General features: G+C 43.1%; 1 protein-coding gene across 6 annotated transcripts in view; it reads right to left on the bottom strand.

Annotated features, from left to right (window-relative positions):
• GRAMD2B (GRAM domain containing 2B) overlaps positions 1–18859 on the bottom strand; it is a 100206-nt gene that overhangs the window by 21652 nt on the left and 59695 nt on the right. For all 6 annotated transcript variants that reach the window (XM_032476621.1, XM_032476622.1, XM_014564942.2 and 3 more), the window contains exons 2-3: positions 3546–3665; positions 553–664 (exon numbers count right to left, since the gene is read on the bottom strand). In XM_032476621.1, the coding sequence (XP_032332512.1) occupies positions 553–664; positions 3546–3665 (232 nt within the window). The remainder of the gene's footprint in view (positions 1–552; positions 665–3545; positions 3666–18859) is intronic.

Here is an 18859-nt window from a genome sequence, read left to right as displayed (position 1 = left end):
CTTGGTCTAGTTCTTAGGAGACACATATTCAAGTATTTAGGGCTGAAGTGTCAAAAAGCCCCAAACTGCTGGCCGCAGGAAGTGTGCCACACTCTACGACACAGAACCGGCTTTGTGACCTGTATCTGGGTGTATTTTGGAGCAGAACCAGAACTGCTTCTGGGGGAGAACCATGACCCTGTTCCCAGGTTTCCTCCTCCGTGTACCAGTGGGAGGCCTTGTATTCACACGGGTGCCCTATCAGACTCTTTAATTGTACTGCAAAGATGTCACACCTCACCTGGTCTTGGCTAATCATCAGACAAGCACAGGCCTCTGGGCTGGTCCCTGCTCTCCAGCACTTGTCAGGTGAGAGGTCACAGCATGCAGTATGTGTTGAAAGGTCAGTTGTGACATGTCATACTGATGAAAGACGCCTGAAGGAACTGCCTGTCCTTTCCGATTCTCTAAAATCTAAGCCTCTGTTAGTCCCTGACCCTGTGTTCCTTCCTTCCATTAGCTTTAATGCTTCTGTCACCCTCTGTGACAAGACACATCTCGTTCCCAAATTACCTGGCTGGAAGATGAGGACTTTTTCCTTTCAATCTTAGAGTCATTTTTGCTTTCAGTTTTACAGTCGTTCTTCTCACTTACTAAAGAGACACCATCAAAACTGGATTTCGACCTGAAGAAAGAAAATCCAAGGAGTCTGTGAGTTTTTTTACACTACTTATTAATTTTATTGTAATAAATCTTGATTATTATACCAGCTCACAAGAAGTCCTGACATTCATTTTTCTCTACTAGACATTAACAGTCACTCCTAATAGTCTAAGGGCATTGACACAGCACGGGATTTAGGAGACGGGGGTGATGTCAGCAGGCTGTAATCTCAAACTGCAGAAACTGTAATTTATGGAGGGGAGAAGTTATCAATGGAGTTGTGAAAGTAACTCTATCATCTCAAAAGTATTTTAAACAGTACGAAGAGGAGTACTAGAGGCTGATTATTAAAATGGCAGCTATAGTTCAATCAAAGACTCTTTGTTTCAGAATTCTATTAATATTTAACAAGTGTTAATTGAGTGGGGCATTGGGTTAAATGCCTTGGGGGGCACAAGAAGCCTGTGTGCACATCAAAAACATCTTTTTAAAAAGGCAGGGCATGATGCAGCACCGAAATAATACGCATCGTAGGCGTCAGGAGGAGGTATAGAGACAGTAAGTCTAACAGGACAGAAGAAAAGAGACAAACAGGACGATGTAGGTTTAATACACGGGGCCTAACAGGTGAGCAGGAATTAGATGTGAGGAAAAGAGAGACAACATCCCAGAGTGGGAAAACAGAAGTGAAATCAAGATGAAAAAGAAGGACATGTTTGGAAACCTTCCTGTTGTTCTCATAAGGGCAGAGGGCAGGGCTCCAGGATTTCTTTCTAAAGTGATTCCAGTCCTGGCTCTGTTTGAGTACAGTCTTCACGTATCTTCAACCCTACAGTGAAACAGCCATTTCAGAGTGGAATGCAAGCACCGTTTTCAGATGTATGTACATGAACAAGGTTTTGATACAATTATGTAGATTTTTTTGTTCATTGAGGGGAAAATGGCACATGAAACCCATGATTCCATAGCAGGATTCTTTAGGACAAGGCTCAGTTAAAAACAATATTTGGTTCACAGTGAATATAAGAAAAATTGTATGCAATTTGGGTGGTCTGTGAGTGTGACAGAGGGACAGAAATCAAGTTAGGGAGACTTTACGCTCTGGTTTTCTCTGCTGTGAAAAGATGGACTACGCGATGTTCTCGGCCCCTGCCAGCCCCATCAGTTTGAGTCCACGATGCTCAAACCACAGGTGGAATACCTCTCATCAATTCAAGGCACATGGATTTGGATACAGCTACTGGCCCTTGAACCAATTCACAGATATAAAATTCCTTTAGAACCCCAGAAGTTACTTTTAAAAAGATTACGAGTAAACATTTGTACTCTACTTGAAATTAAGGTTGTTTTTACAAATGTCAAATTACCTATTATTTATACTACTGACTAATTTGAATTTATCACCTCTACTGACTCAAATTAATAAATGTTAATGGTACCGTCAAGGCAACAATCAGACCTTTGGAGAACTATGGACTGTAAGCCAGTGTGACAGAAGGGCAGCTGTGCCTTTGATGATTCCAAGAAGCACAAGCAGAAGGGGCTTTTCTGCACAGCACTGGGCTCTGAGGTGGGGCTGGGTGCTTATTTGCATACAATGATTTCTTTGTGTCTTCTCAACGGTGTTAATCTTACTTCCTACAGGTGATGATGAGCAGGCCCGCAAGCCCAGTGCAGAATTTTTATTAAAAACTTTCCAGACAGCGAGAGCTGAGCATTAAACCAAGCACAGGGCTCTTTGCAGCTACAGAGATCACACACCGTGAAGTATAACAAGCATGCCCTGGCCATGATATGTGTACTGTTCTCATCCGTAGCCTGGGGAAGGTGGAGTTAAACCAGCCATGTTTTCAGAGTGCCTGCAGTAGCCAGTCCACAGTGGTGAAAGATACAAGAAACAACATGCTTGGTGAGTGAGGCAGGATGCTCTGACAGGAAACAGCTATAGAAAGAAAGGTTAAAAGTGAGATGTGTTGAAACAGGCATGCAGAAAAGATGGAGAGAGAATTGGGAGTGACAGTCGGAAAAGAAAATGCTGGGGGCCGAGTGCAGACTTACGCTTGGTCTTGGGTGAGGTATAGGTTTGGAGAGAAGATATGGGCTGGGTAGCCAGGAAGGAAGGGAAAAGCAGGAGTTATTTACTCATCCTTTAGAGAGGCCAAAAGATGTAGAAGGCAGCAGTTCTGACAGTTCTAATAAGAGAGCTAGCACCCTTCCACTAGGTGTAGATAAACGGCCACAGTTACCTATAATTGATCCTTGGCTTAACCATTCTCTTTTAAGGGTAAAAAAAGCAATCTGAAGTTCCTACTTCTTCCTTCCATGTGAAAGACAGCACCTAACTAGTGCCCCTGAATGTGATGGGAACCAGAGCTCCCCATCTCAAAACCGCCTATCCCCTGACAGCCCCATGGCCAAACTGAGTCTGTCTTCCAGCACCGACCCAGGAAACTGGTGGACCCCGGAGACATGCACACCCAGGCAGGGTTCCCCTCTGCTCTTTTCCTGGCTGCCAGGAAAGTGAGACAGCAGGTGTTCACACCCACAGGCTGGGCAGATACTCCAGCCCGGGCGGGCCGCATCAGCAACCCTGCCAGCCTCTCCAGGTGCTTTATAACTGCATGCCAGAGAGGGGGCCACCCTGGGTTTACCACTTAGCAAAATCAGTGTTTTCAGAAAGGGGCAGAAATTCTGCAGAAGGCTGGGGCAGGAAAGTGCAGAGAGGCTGCTAGGAAGAGGTAAGAGAGGAAGGCAAGTACCAGGCCCACTTCTTTCTCGGGGGTCTTATCTGCCTATAGGAGATCTTAATTCAACCACCACCATAAACCAGACACATCAGCTCCTCCAGCAACCCCACCTCCCCAAAGGCCAAAAGGACAGAGAGAGTCAGTGCGAGGACTCACCGCAGGGAAATGATTCTCTTCTGGTCTTGGGACTCGGCCTCACTGGTCGGAGCAGGGGACTGGGCTGTTGGCGACCTGCAGGCCTTCTTTTTCTCCTCCACACCATTCTCAGCCTCTGAGCTGGAGAAGAGAAAACGCTTCACCTTAAACATCCAGAGGAGGGAGAATGCAGAAACGATGAAGTAACCTTGCTTTCTGGAGAGAGGAATGATCTTCAACCCCCACGAGAGGCTGAAGTCAACTTGGGCAGCTGTGTCCTTTCCAACTCTCCATTCTCCCCCTCCTCAGCTGCTGCCCCCAGGGGAGGAGCTCCAGGGCAGGCCTGCTTCAGGAACACGTGCAGGTTTCAGTGTAGGTAAATGTCTGACTTTGTGGGGACTTGCTGTTCCCGGTTTGGCAGCCCGTGGGTCCTGCGCTGCCCAGCTCTGCCCTGCCCAGCCACCCTGGGAGGTGGCAGATCACCTGGAGGCTGGGAGGGCCCCTACGCAGGGCTCACGTGTGGCCTCCTGCCAGGTGTGAGCCTTCCTGCTCTGTTTGCACTTATGTCACTATTCACCTTTTGTTGTAGTTTTCCGGTCCCGATTTGGGTGGCTGTCAATTTCACCAAGCACTTCTCTAAGCAATTTACAGTCTCTAATCCGCACCACCACTCAGGCTAGGTGGGAATTTTTACCCCCCATTTCATAGATATTCACTATCTGAGAGCCTCAGATTCCCTATCTTGCCCAAGTTTGCAGAACTAGTGTCCGTCTGAGATGGGATTCAAACTCAGGTCTGTCCATCTGCCTTTGTGTACACATCCGTTCTCCTTTCTCCGCTGCCACCCAGCCATCCCCCCAACACTCATGTCTCCATCAAGCCCCCTTATTAGCTCTTCAGTGTGGAAGGAGAACCTTACTGATTTTTATTCTGCCTACAAGGTCTAGGACAATGCTGGTAGATAATTGTGCTCAACAGGCTTTTGGAAAACGAGGTCTGACTTGGTCAAAGAAGGAGTAAAGGAGATAGTAAGTCGAGAAGGTCCGCATGCTGAACCACGAATGAATGGAGGGTGGGCAATGCGGTGGGCATAGAGGTGAGCTCCCTGAGTTTCGGGATCAGGGGAAACCGTTTCCATCACGGGAAGAGAGGAAGGAACGTGGTAAGGGACAACACAAGGTGTTATGCACAGATCAGGCCGTCTCTGATGTCAGCCTGCACAGCGGAGGACTCACAAGACATACTTCAAGAATATGAGAACTCCACGGTGGCTAGGCACAAAGGAAGATGGCACTGCTGTGACACTTTAGCTAATTCTAATCCTAACTTACCACCCCTTTGGTGTTCTCACTTGCAAACGACTGCACAGGCAGGAAATGTTATTGGTCGCTTGAACCTTTGTGGCTGCTTGCTTACCACTTCTCACAGCACATGAAGATTCCAGCTCGCACTAGGAGTCCTATTGTAGTGTCAAAATCAAGACCAAGTACATCTGACAAGGTATCTGAGTAATAATCTCTACAAATGGTTGATGCTCTCATTTTATAGTGAGCATTTCTCTTTTCCTAAGTAGGTAAACATCTGAGGACATGGGCTCAACCTTCTACTTCTTTAATTCTTTTAAAGCACTTATGTACAATAAAAGGGCTCGGTCCATAACTGAGTTGCATTATGTGATAGAAGGTACATGGGAAGCCTTGAAATATTGCTTGGGTTAAAATAGATGATTTCATTTTAATTTAGCATCAAGTTTAATAACTTATGGACTCAAAAAAATTTAGAACTGTTAGCGGCCCTTCAAGCCATCTCTGCCTTTTCTAACCTCCACCCCCACCACACACACACATTACTCCTATTCTTCAAAAGCGTAAGAAATCCACTTCAGAGTCCCTCTTTAAGTAGAGAGATGAAGTGTGTGTGGAACTTCAGTAATCCACCTCTGCATTCACTCAAACATTTACTGAATTCCATGCAGGGCCAGATTAAGACTCGGAGGCAGGGAGGTTAGCAGTCTGGTATGGCACTTCTGTGTACTCACAGAGCCACTCCTGGTTAGGACCCTTCAAAGGTGCTCTCTGCCTGGATGCAGCTCTGCTGATGCACAGCTTGGCAGAGAAACGGTGCCCCTAGCTCTGGGCAGAAAGAGCCCAGCACCAAGGTGCCAAGGAAGCGCAGCAGCTGAATTTCAGCCCGTCTGTGCCCTGACCTCCCTGTGCAGGGCAGGGCACTGCGCCTTCAGCGCGTGGTGGTCCTGATTCAGGGCCCCTAGCTTTGCATTGACTGGATTGCAGAGCTCGCCTCTATGCCAACCCACCCAATCAGTGTCATTTAATGACAGAGCATTGGGTGTCCTCAGGTTAAAATGACTTCTTTTTAGAGAGTCTCCACCCCTCTTTTCCCTAAACAGGCTCCTCCTCTGAAGGCCTCCCCAGCGAGCACAAGCTCAAGCTCCACAGAGCCTTCCATCCCAGTCACCTGGGCCCTGCTGCTGCTGGCTTTACAACTCACCGGCCCCCTCATCAATTAACACCTCGCAGTGTTAACTTTTTTCTCCCAATTGCCTTATCAATACACCTACGAGACTGAGATCCTTAAAAGCAAGGAACTTTTTTTTTTTTTTTTTTTTTGCTGCACTCAGCTTAGTATCTTGCTCATTGTAGTCATTTATAAGTGTTGACTGATGTGGCATTAATTCTGGAGCTTCTCAAAGCGGAAGTGAAATTCATCTATGAGTCAATTCAATTTCAGGTTTTTGTGTACTTAAAGACACCATGGAAACTCAGACAAGTTCATTCCTGACACAGGCAAGATGATTCCCGGAGGCACCCCTGACTGCGGAGGTCTTGACAGCAGCAAACTGAAAGTATGCAGAATCCAAACAGCAGAGACTTTCGCCTGTGTTTGAGTGAGGAGAGCGTGGGAGGGGAAATGGGCCGCTTCCTCAAGGCCTCTCAGTAACTGTAAAGTTACTGTCAGTGAAGCTGAACTCTCGCTGACAAGGCAGAGGAAATAACAGATCTCACTTAAGTCATGAAAATAAAAAATTCAGTTGCTATTTTTTTTTTAAAACAAGAAGATAAAGCCCTTTCAGGGACACCAACTCAAAGAGTCAACTAAACAAACCAAACCAGTCCTCTTCTTTCAACAAATGTTTACTGAAGGGTCCCTGCTGGCCAGGAGGATGCTCAGAGCTGGGCGGGCAAGACAGATAAATGAGTGGCAGTTTTAAGTATCCACAGAAGCAGCAGCAGATGCTGGGAACACGGGATCAACCTTCACTTGGCTTTGGCAGGTTATTTTTTCCTCCCATCTCCAGCTCAATTTAAGCCACTTATGGGCCCTGAAAGCTTCTCAGTAGGAATTTCAGAGCAGTGAGACAGATAGAAACGCTTACACCAACCAAGCCTGACTTTACCTACCTGGGGACATTTTTATTACCAGCTAGGAAGTGCTGGTTTCACTAAGACACTGCCACACAATGTTCCACAGCCTATAAATAAAAAAACAGGTTGGACAGTCCCTATCAACAGTCCAATATTCGTCACTTCCTTAGACCTTATCAGACTGACGACAACTTGATTCAGATTTCATAGTTTTTCAGAATTAGAATTTTTACACGGTGTCAACGATCATTCCTCCTGGAAAGAGTCTCTGAGTTTTAAGTAAACGCTGCACTCCTTTCTCTTGTCATATCAATCTCCTAGGCCCTTTACCTCTCCTGCTGAGAATGTGTTGGATTCCGGCATCATCACATGTAAGTGATGATTAAGTTCTGTCTCAGGTGAGTGATTAAGCTGTTATCTCGGGTAAATGCAAACAAATGTCTCACTGTGGATCAGTCTAGGAAGCTGTGTTCCTTCCTAATTACAGAGATAAATCTATGTTTGTCTACCTTCAAGTTAAATTAGTCTAAGCTTAGGCAGAAAAAAATGTCACTGACCTCCCTTATGATAGTACAGGTGAGACAATTTTATACCCACTATCATTTATAAAACCCCCTGATGATCAAAACCAGTCTTGAACAACAAAGGTTACGAAGACCAGAGGATCTCCAGAAGATCAAATCCCGGAAACAGGATGGTCATGATTGAGATCAGGTCTGTGAGACTAGAGTGTTGCTGAAACCCTGTGCTGAAAACCAGGCTTCACCTGGACTCGCCAAGACCTGGGGCCTCACAGACTCTTGTTTTTGATGTGGGGCCTGCTCGATGGCTCACACACAGGGGAGGCTGGCAAAGAAGGGTGACAATACTTCGGAAGCAAAAAAATGGGCTACAGGGACAGAGGAGGGCCTTGGGGACTGCTGGACAGCAGCCATAGTGCAAACAAACATCACAGAAGGTGCAGGAGTTGGTGACGGAGACTAGGACCTCTCCAAGGCCCCCCAGCCTCTCCAACAGCAAAGTAAATGCAATCTCCCAAACTAACTTTAAGTCAGGAAGAAGTCTTTCATTTACAATTCTGATATAAATATATCTTTTTCTGGAAACTTTCTTTTTTAAATTGAAGTATAGTCAGTTTACAATGTGTCCATTTCCGGTGTACAGCATAATGTTTCAGTCATACATATACATACATATATTCCTTTTCGCATTCTTTTTCATTATAGGTTACTAAAAGATATTGAATATCTGTGCTATACAGTATAAACTTATTTATCTATTGTATATATATATATTAGTTAGTGTCTACAAATCTCAAACTCCCAATTTATCACTTTCCTTCCCCTTCCCCCCCTGGTAACCATAAGTTTGTGTTCTATGTCTGTGAGTCTGTTTCTGTTTTGTATTTACAAAGTTCATTTGTGTCTTTTTTAAAAAATTCCTCATATGAGTGATATATGGTATTTTTCTTTCTCTTTTGGCTTATTTCACTTCGAATGACAATCTCTAGGTCCATCCATGTTGCTGCAAATGGCATTACTTTATTCTTTTTTATGGCTGAGTAGTATTTTATTGTATAAATATACCACATCTTCTTTATCCAGTCATCTGTTGATGGGCATTTAGGTTGCTTCCATGTCTTGGCTATTGTAAATAGTGCTGCTGTGAACACTGGGGTGCATGTATCTTTTCAAGTTAGTTCTCTCCATACATATGCCCAGACAAGTTAGAGTTCTCTCCATACATATGCCCAGGAGTGGGATGATTGCTGGACCATATGGTAAGTCTATTTTTAGTTTTCTGAGGAATTTCCATACTGGAAGTTCTAGAAGCTTTAAGTTATATTTATTTCTGAATAGGTACTAGAAGCACAGGAACGCAATTCAAAAACAAATCTCCCCTCTAACCCCGTTTTATGGTGGCCCTGTTTCTCTCCAGAGGCACCGTCATAGCATGCTATTCCATACCCTGCTTTTTTCCCCTCACTTAAAAGTATCTTGGTGCTCTTTCCTTATTAGTCCACACAGAGCTTACTCATTCTTTTTAATGACTGCATAGAGTTCCACTGTAGTAGCTGAATTATAATTTAACCATTTCCTTATTGATGGGCATTTAGGTGATTTCAGTCATATCACAAATATAGACAACACCACAAAAAATGTCCTTGTATGTTTACTATGTGTGAATATATGCAGAGGATAATTTCCTGGAAGTGGAACTGCTGTGTTAAAATGTACACAATTTAAAAAACTTACAGTTATTGCCAAACTGCCCTCCACAGAGGTAGGCCACAGACTTATAATACATAGCAGTGTTCACACATTCTAATCAAAGTGTTACACTTAAGAAAAAAAATTCAAATTGCCTAGCAGAGTACTAGCCTATGAAGAAAAAGTATCAGAAGGGTTTTCAATTAAAAAACTGAGTAACTGAACTGCAGAAAATCAAGGTACCTAGTATGGGGCATAGAACCCCAGGGTAAATCCCTTCTTTACCTTCTATTTTGAATAAAGTGGTCCCAAGCTAAGTACCTACTTCCTATCCATGTTCTTCCAAAGCTCCTCTAGTCCTTTAATTTTTTTCCCCAGTCCCGCATTCTTAAATGTCAAATGACAACAAAGGATTGGCAGACCCTTGAAGAAAATCTTTAAAGAAAAGACTAAGATAAACCAACAAGAAAATAAAACCCTTAGAAAACTGACTTCAGAGAACAGAAGAAAACTTGAAATAAACAAGCCAACAAGAAAAAACAAAAAACAAAAAAATCCCAAACCTTCTAGTTAATATCTTCAGAGAGAGAGGGGCAGAATTCATAAAATAGATCACAATATTATGCAAAAGGGAACCTTCCTGACTCCTCAGGACTCTCAGAATCCAAGTTCTTACCAGCCTCTGAGGCATCTCATACCTGCCCTGTCCACCCTCCTGTTCTCTCCAGTCCCTTCTCCTCACTCCCGGCTGCCACAAGAAGATCTGGGCACTAGTTATTCACTCTGCCTGGAGCCACGTGGCTTCTCCCTCTCTTTACTCAAGTGTCATCTTCTCAATGAGACCTATTTATTTAACCAAAGTGCTGGAAAATAGCATCAAGATACAGAAATTCAAAAAAAAAAAAAAAAAGAAAAAGTAAGAGGGAGAAAGAAGACATGTTTAAGACAGGCACTTCCATATCCAATGAACAGGAATCCTAAACAGAAAAAAAGATGAAATAAGGGCAGATGTTACTAATTTTTTATTCTAAAAAGTTGGGAGTCAAATTAATTTAAAAGAGCTTTAGGTGGATGTATTGTTTAAAGATGAAAATAGGAAGCAGAGAGAGTGATGTGCCTATTTCAAACTGGGAGCAGGAAGAGGTGGAAGCAGAGAGTTAATATAAGTGAGTTGACTCTTATGTTCCATCAAAACAGGAAGTTGAGAGATAATGTGTAGAATTAGCAAGAAAGAGCAAAATATATACATTTTGTAGATAATGAAGTAACCATCACCACTAAAATCAGGCATAGTTAAAACTACTGAAGGTGGCGAGGGGAGCTGATGAAAAACCTAGCAGTCTGGTTTTCCCTGGAGTAAGGCAGCAGAAAGAAACACATTAGGGTTATTGTGAAGTTTGATTCCCAATGAGAAAGGGCTGCTTTTAGACTTCATCTGGTTGGCAGTAAGGATTCACTGAAGATTTTTAGACAGAAGGAATGAAACGATGAAGACGAGCTATTAAGTGGCTACCTTCTCCCCTGCACACACCATGGGAGGCTGGATGAGACACGTAGACACGTGCTTCTGGAGGATTATACTGGCACTGGTGTATAAGAATGAGGATGGGCAGGGGTGGAGGCTGGAGATAGTGAGAACATGGAAAGGCAGATGGGGGAGGAGTTTGAAGGCAAGAAACAGAGACCACAGTGGAGAGATAAAATTCAGAGGTAACACCAGAATGAGTTAGAGAGCAATCAGTGGAGAGGAACAGCCAAGATAACCCAAAGGTTATCTGGGGAAAGGAGACGACTAGCACCACCACGAGAAGTTACACAGGAACACACATGTAGTTTGGGGGGAGGGATTTTGCAAATCTCGTTTGAGATATAATAGACATACTGTTAGCAGGTTAGAAACTGTATCTAAAAAAGAGAAGAGCCCAAAAGAACAACAAAAAGAGATACTGACTTCGCAGAGGAAGGGTTCTGCTGGTTGGAAGCGATTTCGGTTAAGTCCCAAGCACACTGCATGGCAGACGAGAGTACCTAGATATCAGCTGCAGCACCAGGGCTGGAGCGATGGCTTAGCACAGGCCACCCACTGGCCCCAACGTGCCTCTTTAACCTGGTCTCATGAGCAGACGTGTGATTCACTCCCACCTTTACGTCGACTCCCAATTGTTTTCCTAAATTCTTGCTTTTCTTTCAAAGCCTAAGGCAACTCACAGAACTCCAAAAAGCGTTTAAAGTTCAGGAATTTTGATTCTGAAGGGATAGAACCCCAATTCAAACTAGCTTATGTTTAAAAAAAAAACCACCCACAAGGGCTTCTGTCACTGCTTTAAGATGAAGTAAACAGCGGAGAATAGCTGCAGCTGCAGATGTGTCCCCTCCACCTCGGGAACACACAGCGGCCATCTCCAGGGTCCCCCTCTCCAAGTCTTCTGGGACATCAATGCCCGATTCATCCTCCTGAGACACCGCTTCCATTATGTCCTGCCCCTGCTCCAGATCCAACAGTGGCTTTCTATTCAGCATCAGAATGAGGCATCTGGGTATGAGCCAAGACCCTCCAGAGTTCTGCAGTCTCCCTCTACTTTTCAAAAATAATTCTCCATTCCAGCCATGTTGGTCTTCTCACCATTGCTTGGCTTGCGTCATGCTCCATCCTCCCCCTGGGCATGGCTGTTGGTTCTTCTAGCCTGGACTCTCCTCTCTGCTCTATCCTATTTACTCATAACTATCCATTGTTCTAAGCCCAGGACATGTCCAGTTATACACCATCTTAATATTGGCCCCCATCTTTATTTCCAATATCTGGTTATAAGAAATCATGCAATTCATACTTCTTGATTGGGCAACTTTGAGTTACCTGCAGTTCAGAACAATAATCAGCATTTGAAAAAGGGCTTGGGCTTAAATTTTATCTCAAGACCTATGTCATAAACTCCTTCCCAAGTGTGACTGACAAGTTCTGTTGAAAGAGGGTCATGCTGAAGGTGGAAGGGGGGAAAAAAGGCTATCTTTTCACTTTCCCTTTCACTGAGTCAGCATTGTGTGCAATCTTCTCATTCAAATTGACCATTAGATGAAAAATAATTTGAAATCATATGGAAACTTGACTCAACTGTCTTCACTGTTGGAAGAAACAACAATCGAAAGCAAAATCATAATCAAATTAAGTAACTTCTCAGCGGTGGTATTTTGAGGCCAAGCACGGTTGACAAACAACAAAGGAAAATGACAAGAAAATACATCAAGGAGACAGCAATTGACTTTTCCAATTTCCAGGAAAGGTAGACTGATGCTGCTGATAGTTCCTTTTTGTTATTTACACCCTTAGCATGTAAAGAGGATTTTGTACAGTGCATTGCTCAGTGCTCACAAAGTTTCTAAAAACATGTATTTAATATATCTCCTTCAAACTAGTCATCTTCTCGGGGCAACGACTTTAAACATTTTTTGTATTTCTGTCTCTACTTTTTTTGAAGTTGTTCTTCCACCAGCAACTGCTGAATGTCAGAATAAGCCACTTTTCATACATCTAAGATATGTTAGAGGGAATGTGTTTAATTAAGGCTTTTGCCAGAAGGAAGTGTTTGGGGGAAGAACTGTATTTTAAAAGTGTAATGAGAAACTTACCAAAACAGACAGATAAGAATGCAAAAGGCTAGGGCATGAAATCCAGGAAAATTTTTTTAGAGAAAGTACAACATGAACAAATCTTCAGCTATTACGGAAAATATTCAACATATCATAAACATTCAGTAAGACTGAAAACTACCTCAGGTACTTTAGACTAAGCACATACTGACCCCATTAAAACCCAGAATCAAACAATGTCAAGACCTTCAGTTTGGATTTTTCAGAAGTAAGTGGAGTCCATTGCACAGAATATCCACTTGGAACCCCATTTGAAAGGACCAGAGGACCAAGAATAGAACAAAATTGAGAATTTGAGGATTTCAGGCAAAAGTCGTAAAATTTTACTGTATTCAAATAAGGGGAAAGGAAAGAACAAGTAACCTGCATATTGGGTAATGCCAGTAAGAAGCTATCGGGAGCCTAAGAACCTGAGAGGTGAGTAGAATTACAAGGAGCCGAGTGCCTGAGGTGCGGTAGTTGCAGCTGCAAGGATGAGGGTGTAGCTGAGCAGAGGAGTTCTGGGTTTTTGCGAGATTCCCAGGACCCTGCCATGGTCTCCTGAGATGAGGCTCAGCTTTAGGAAAGTGATACCCCTGAAAAAATTACTGTGTCTTTTCTGCTAGATGGGTACTGGAACAAAGTCATGTCAGGGAGACCCAAATTAGGGGTACTCGTTTAGGAAAGAGAAGGAATGAGGACCAGGTGGTAAATGAGAAAATGAAAAGGGAGGAGGGAGAGACACCCCAAAGGGAGTCAGTCCTGGTAAACTTCATGGGCAGAAGAGTTTTTCATGTTCACAGAAATTCCTTTTGAGTTAGACTTCCTCTCTCTTGTTACCATACCTACGGGAATAACTTTTGTTTGGAGAGAGAGAGAGGATGTATCATACCAGAAATACATGTACTTAGCCAGAAGGGAATATTTTACCTATTAATAGCACAGTAACATTTAAGGTTAAAAAAAGCAATAAAAGAAACCCAGGGCCATTAGAAGCCGACTTGGGAAGAGAGAAACGTTTGCTTTTGTTTTGAGGAGCCCGGTCCCCGTGGAGACAAGCTGCTACTTTGACCCTTTGCTGTTGCAGGAGGCGTTTGGACTTGAAGCATCGGAGATCTGAGCTGTCTCCCATCACCCTGGCTGTCATCTGTGATGACTAAAGTGCTTTCTTTCCTTATACCCTTCCCTTCCTGGAATTCTGTCTTTCTGTTCCATGTAGGGGGAAAAAAGATCAAACGCTAGAGAGCTGAAAGACAGAGGTACGTGGGCACTACAGCAGAGTTAAAGTTGCCACTAACGTCCAAAATAGCACCAGAGACCACTCCAGAAACTTGTCTCTCCTCTGCTGCCCCTACTGGATTCAGCAGTACCCCTTCCTCACCCTCCTGTATTCTGATCCCATGCCTCAGAATGGCCTGTGGATGAGGACAGCTCAGGGTGTGCCACATAGGAATTTCCCAGAAGTCAGCTTCCTATCTTGGCTACATCATCCCCAGTAATCAAAATCCATGAGACGTTATGGATGCCACTGGCTCACATGAAAATTCTCTTTGTTTAAATGCAATGTAGTGTTACTGAAACTCAGGTTCCCTTTCTAATGAAACATTAATGGGACTTAATTTCTAGAGAAGAAAGATACTGTCACTTTCTAAAAATGGGATAACTCTACCTTAGAGAGAACAGTTTGCTACAAAAGGATCTCATTTAACCAAAACACTTCCAAACGAAAGGTACTTAAGGAAAGAACAGTTCATGCTGTCCTATGGCAGAAAATAAAAGAGTTTAGGTATTTCAAGTTGTAAGGTCCCAAAGTGTTAATGTACCCTAATTATGAAAGTAAACCTATTAACTGTCTCTTAGATATATTTGTTTTTCCCTGGAATTCATCACTGTGTTTTGTACATATTAGTGTCAATGATATGGAATTATTCTATAATTACATATCATATATGATATAAATTATATTTAATACATCAGAATATTGTTTATATCAAAATATCATGGATATCATATATGATCTATTATTATATATAGCTGGTATTATATGTATCAAAATATGGAATAATTGTAGAACTAGTAACTCTGCATGGCTGTTGAAAAGAAATGTTTACCCCAATATTTTAAAGACCTAATTTGCACAGGATAGAAGAATTACAATCAATGAAATTTGACAATTAATATCTCTTTCAAGGAAATAAGCAGTAAGTCTAATAAATCTTACCCCTGATGTCCCTATTTCCTGCCCTTAATTTCTCCCACCACAAATAGGCATTTTCTCTACCTGTGCTGAAAATATATTGGTTTGGAAAACATCTCTTCTTGGCCCCTTCCATCTTCCTTGCCACACCTTCTTACTGGCTTTTCCAGATGACTTGATACTTGCACTGCCGTTCCCAAAGAGCATTCATGCCCATACCACGATATCATACTAGCCCTTATGCCAGCCTATGAGGCAGGTCTATAAGACAGGCGTTATCCTTACTTCACAAACAAGGAAACTAAGATGGGAGTGCTGAGGGACCAAACAACAATCTGGGTGACTGGAAACTCCATTACTCTCATACCTTGACTACCTGTTTCCTACTAAACCTAGTGAGACACCAAGACCTATGGATTTTACCTTCTTAATATTTTCCAGTTATGTCCCCTCCTGTTCTTTCCCAGTTCTGTTGGGTTAGCTAGGGCCCTCAGTGTCTCCTGCCCAGACCTCTAAACCTCCCCACCTCATCTGAGTTATATGCAACACTTCCTCCTTCCATCTCATACCTCCTTCCATCTATACAGAAGATCACTTTGCCCTGTGATCTCTGAAAAGCCCAAATATGATCTGATACATCATTTTCCTGACCCCATCCCATTTAAAGCCCTTTTGGTTCTCCATTGCCTACAGGATAAAGTGAAGGTTGAGTACAGGAGGCTCTCTGTAATCTGGAACCTCCCTCACTGGCTTTTAATTTCTTGCTATGTTTTGCCCATCCCTGCGCTTGGGCTGCACAAGCCCTTTCTCGTGGCCCCATGAAGCCCTGCTCAGCTTCCAAGATTTAGCTCTGGCTGGGGCCTCCTCCTACAGGAAGCCTCCCCCAACCTTCTTTGTGTCCTGAAGACTGACCCTCCTTTACTTATATGATCTTGTAAGGGTATGACAGCCATGGCAAGTGTATGCTTTAACATGGAGTGTGTTTAAAAATTATGAATGGGTACTATTTGCCTGTCTTTCCCCTCCTTAGACTGTAACCCCCAGAGGGCAGGGTCTTACCACGTCTCTGTATTGAGGTGGGGGAAGGTGCTCTACTTATTCCCCTTAAGTACCTCATGTCCCCACAGCAGCACCAGAGGCCAGGCATCCTGACTTCTAGCCCAGAGCCCTACACTAGACAGTATAAATAGCAACAGGAAGAATGTACTTTACTAGGAATTCCTGGACTTGGGGAGACTGGCATGGGAAAGGCCAGGGAAGTTTTCTGCTGAGGGTTGGGTCATGTTCTGCCAAACTCGGACTAAATATACTAGTCAGGGGCAGTTTCCGTGAGGCAGTGGCCCACCCTCCCAATCCTTTCAGGCAAAGATCTGACAAATCCATCCTGCAAAGATTGTGGGCAAAGAAGAAACATTTCCATTGAGGAAGCTTCGCAGTTTCTTCCCCCCTAAACTGGGTGAAAGGTAGCAGAGTCTGCCTGCGGAAGGCCGCATAAGCTGTCATTACTGCTGGGAGGGGCCATCACACCTCAGCTGACTTTACTGTAAGAGTTTAAAGGGCAATGCTTAGTTATTGCAGATTCCAAGAAACAGGAAGGAAACAGGTTGTCTTTTCTTCATGTTATACCTCTGAACTGGAAAAGCCTCCCTGCGAAGAATTGACTCCATGATCTGTGGCTTCCTAAGAGGAGGCCAATGCATGGTTTCTGGGAGTGGCGCCTTCATAAGAGATGTTTATCATATTTCAGTGTCTTAATAAGAGCCCGGCTTTCTCGCCTCCACACCAGATCCTCCCTCCCACAGCATGTGTTACAGAGCTGCAGTGCCCAGAGCTGCTGCCTGTCACGTAAAACCTGAATTTAGAAAACACATGGGTTTTTTTTTTTTTTTTCCCACTTTAAAAAAATTTTGGGTAAAGGAGCTTAGGGGAATGTATTCATTTTGACCAATGAAGTGAGGTGGTGCTGACAAGAGGAACAGGGACAATATTTGAAGATCAGTCCCAGGTTTCATTAGAGAAACTCAGACTGGTCTAGTATGGAGGATTACTACTTAATTTACATCATAGCTGGATGAATAATTAAAGGTACCCACTTATTTTCATAAACGATCACGAAAATGTCCAGCCACTTACTATGAAAATGTAATGACATACACAGAGTAGGCAGAAGAATGATGATCTACTTATGCTTCATCTGTATCTCTGCCCACTCCTCCCACCTCCTATTTAGTTTGAAGCAAATCACATTATCTTCACATCTGTAATTACTGCAGTATGTAGATCTAAAAGATAAGGATTTTTTTTAAAAAAAGATAAACACAACACCAACAACAAACTCAAAAAGGATTAGCAATTGTAATTGATTAAAAAAAAAGTGAGGTCTAGCTCTTCTTCAGAGAAGGTTTAAGCATTGGTGTCATTATTGAAGAGTAGCAGGACACGCCACCCCCAAAGATGCCAATTTGGTATATTCATTTTGAATTGTAGGTACTTGAAAAACAGCAAAGGCAGGGAGAAACTTTCTCTTGGACAGATCCTCCAAAAGGAATTGAATTGTCATAAATCCCCTCCCCAAGTTTCATCAGCCAGGGAAGATTGATTCTTACCATGGAAAGAAGACTAGAAGCCCACACCACAGCCAAATTCCATCACAAACTATCACATCTCCGCTTTATTCTATGGGCCCGTCATCTTCCCTAAAAATCACTTACTCTCCCCTGACAGGCCTAGATCCTCCCTCCTCTTTCTTTATTAAGATAGTATTTAATCCTAAATTCTGTAACCATCTGGGGAGTTACTCATTTTCCCTCCAGGGACTCTCCCACATATACATGAAGTATATATGTTAATAAAATTCTTTTTTAAAATTATTATTTTTATTGACGTATAGTTGATGTACAATATTATATAAGTTTTAGGTGCACCATATAGTGATTTACAAATCTTAAAGGTTATAATTCATTTATAGTTTGTTTTTCTCTTGTTAATCTATCTTGAATTACAGGGGTCTCAGCTAAGAACTCAGAAAGGTAGGGGGAAAATTATTTTTCTTCCTGTCCAGTATTTAGGACTGGAAAGATTAAATCATCTCTAGGCACAGAGCTGGATACTGAATATCCAGTATGGGATTTGCGAGAGGTCCCATTCCTTGTGTTGGTCCACATGGCTGTCTCCAGCTTGGCAACAGAAGGTACCCACCCTGGTATCTCCACTTGCTGGGCTGCCTTTTTTTCTTGGGAGCCTACTTGCTCTGGCTACTCTGGGGAGAGGAAGAAACAGACATGACATTCCCTAATCTCAACACCTGGGCTAGGTCATGTTCTCTTGAGGGTAAAGAAAAAGAGATTCAAATTATATACGCCAACATGAAGCTTGCTGCAGTTGTGAGCAGGATGTATCCAACTGGATGAGCTACCATAAATCTAGGTGGGATGATGGAGCCACACCTGTATCCTCTGGCCCATCAACACTAGGTCTCAGCGAAGCCTAGGGCTGTGCTAGCCCTGGAGATTGTCTGGGCTTTCCCACAGACATGCCTTTGAGAATTTGCAGAGTTAGCTCAGATGTCCAGAACACAGAAAAGTGATTAATTCTACACTGGTGTAAAAAGCAAGCAGTATGTGGGTCTGAAACAAAATATGGAGTTCCAGGTGCAAAAATCAGCACTCTCAACAGTATTAGATTCTCAGAATTTGTCAATCATAAATAAATGCCACAAATGGTACCTGCCCCTGTATTTCTGCAAGAATTCTGCCAATTTTTAGAACAAAAATCTACAGAATTCTGTTCAGGAAAAACAGCTCTTATGTAACAACGATTCCTACTCTCTCCTTGAAAGTCTTCAGCTACTGCACAGGCAGGTTATCTTCTAAAGGAAACAGAGGAAACATCTTTCCTAAGCTGGAAAGACAGTTTGTTTCA

Source organism: Camelus ferus, chromosome 3, assembly GCF_009834535.1.
Source record: "Camelus ferus isolate YT-003-E chromosome 3, BCGSAC_Cfer_1.0, whole genome shotgun sequence".
Classification (NCBI taxonomy): Eukaryota; Metazoa; Chordata; class Mammalia; order Artiodactyla; family Camelidae; genus Camelus; species Camelus ferus.
The sequence above is the reverse complement of the archived record's forward strand: the minus strand, read 5'-3'. Positions and strand labels throughout refer to the sequence as shown.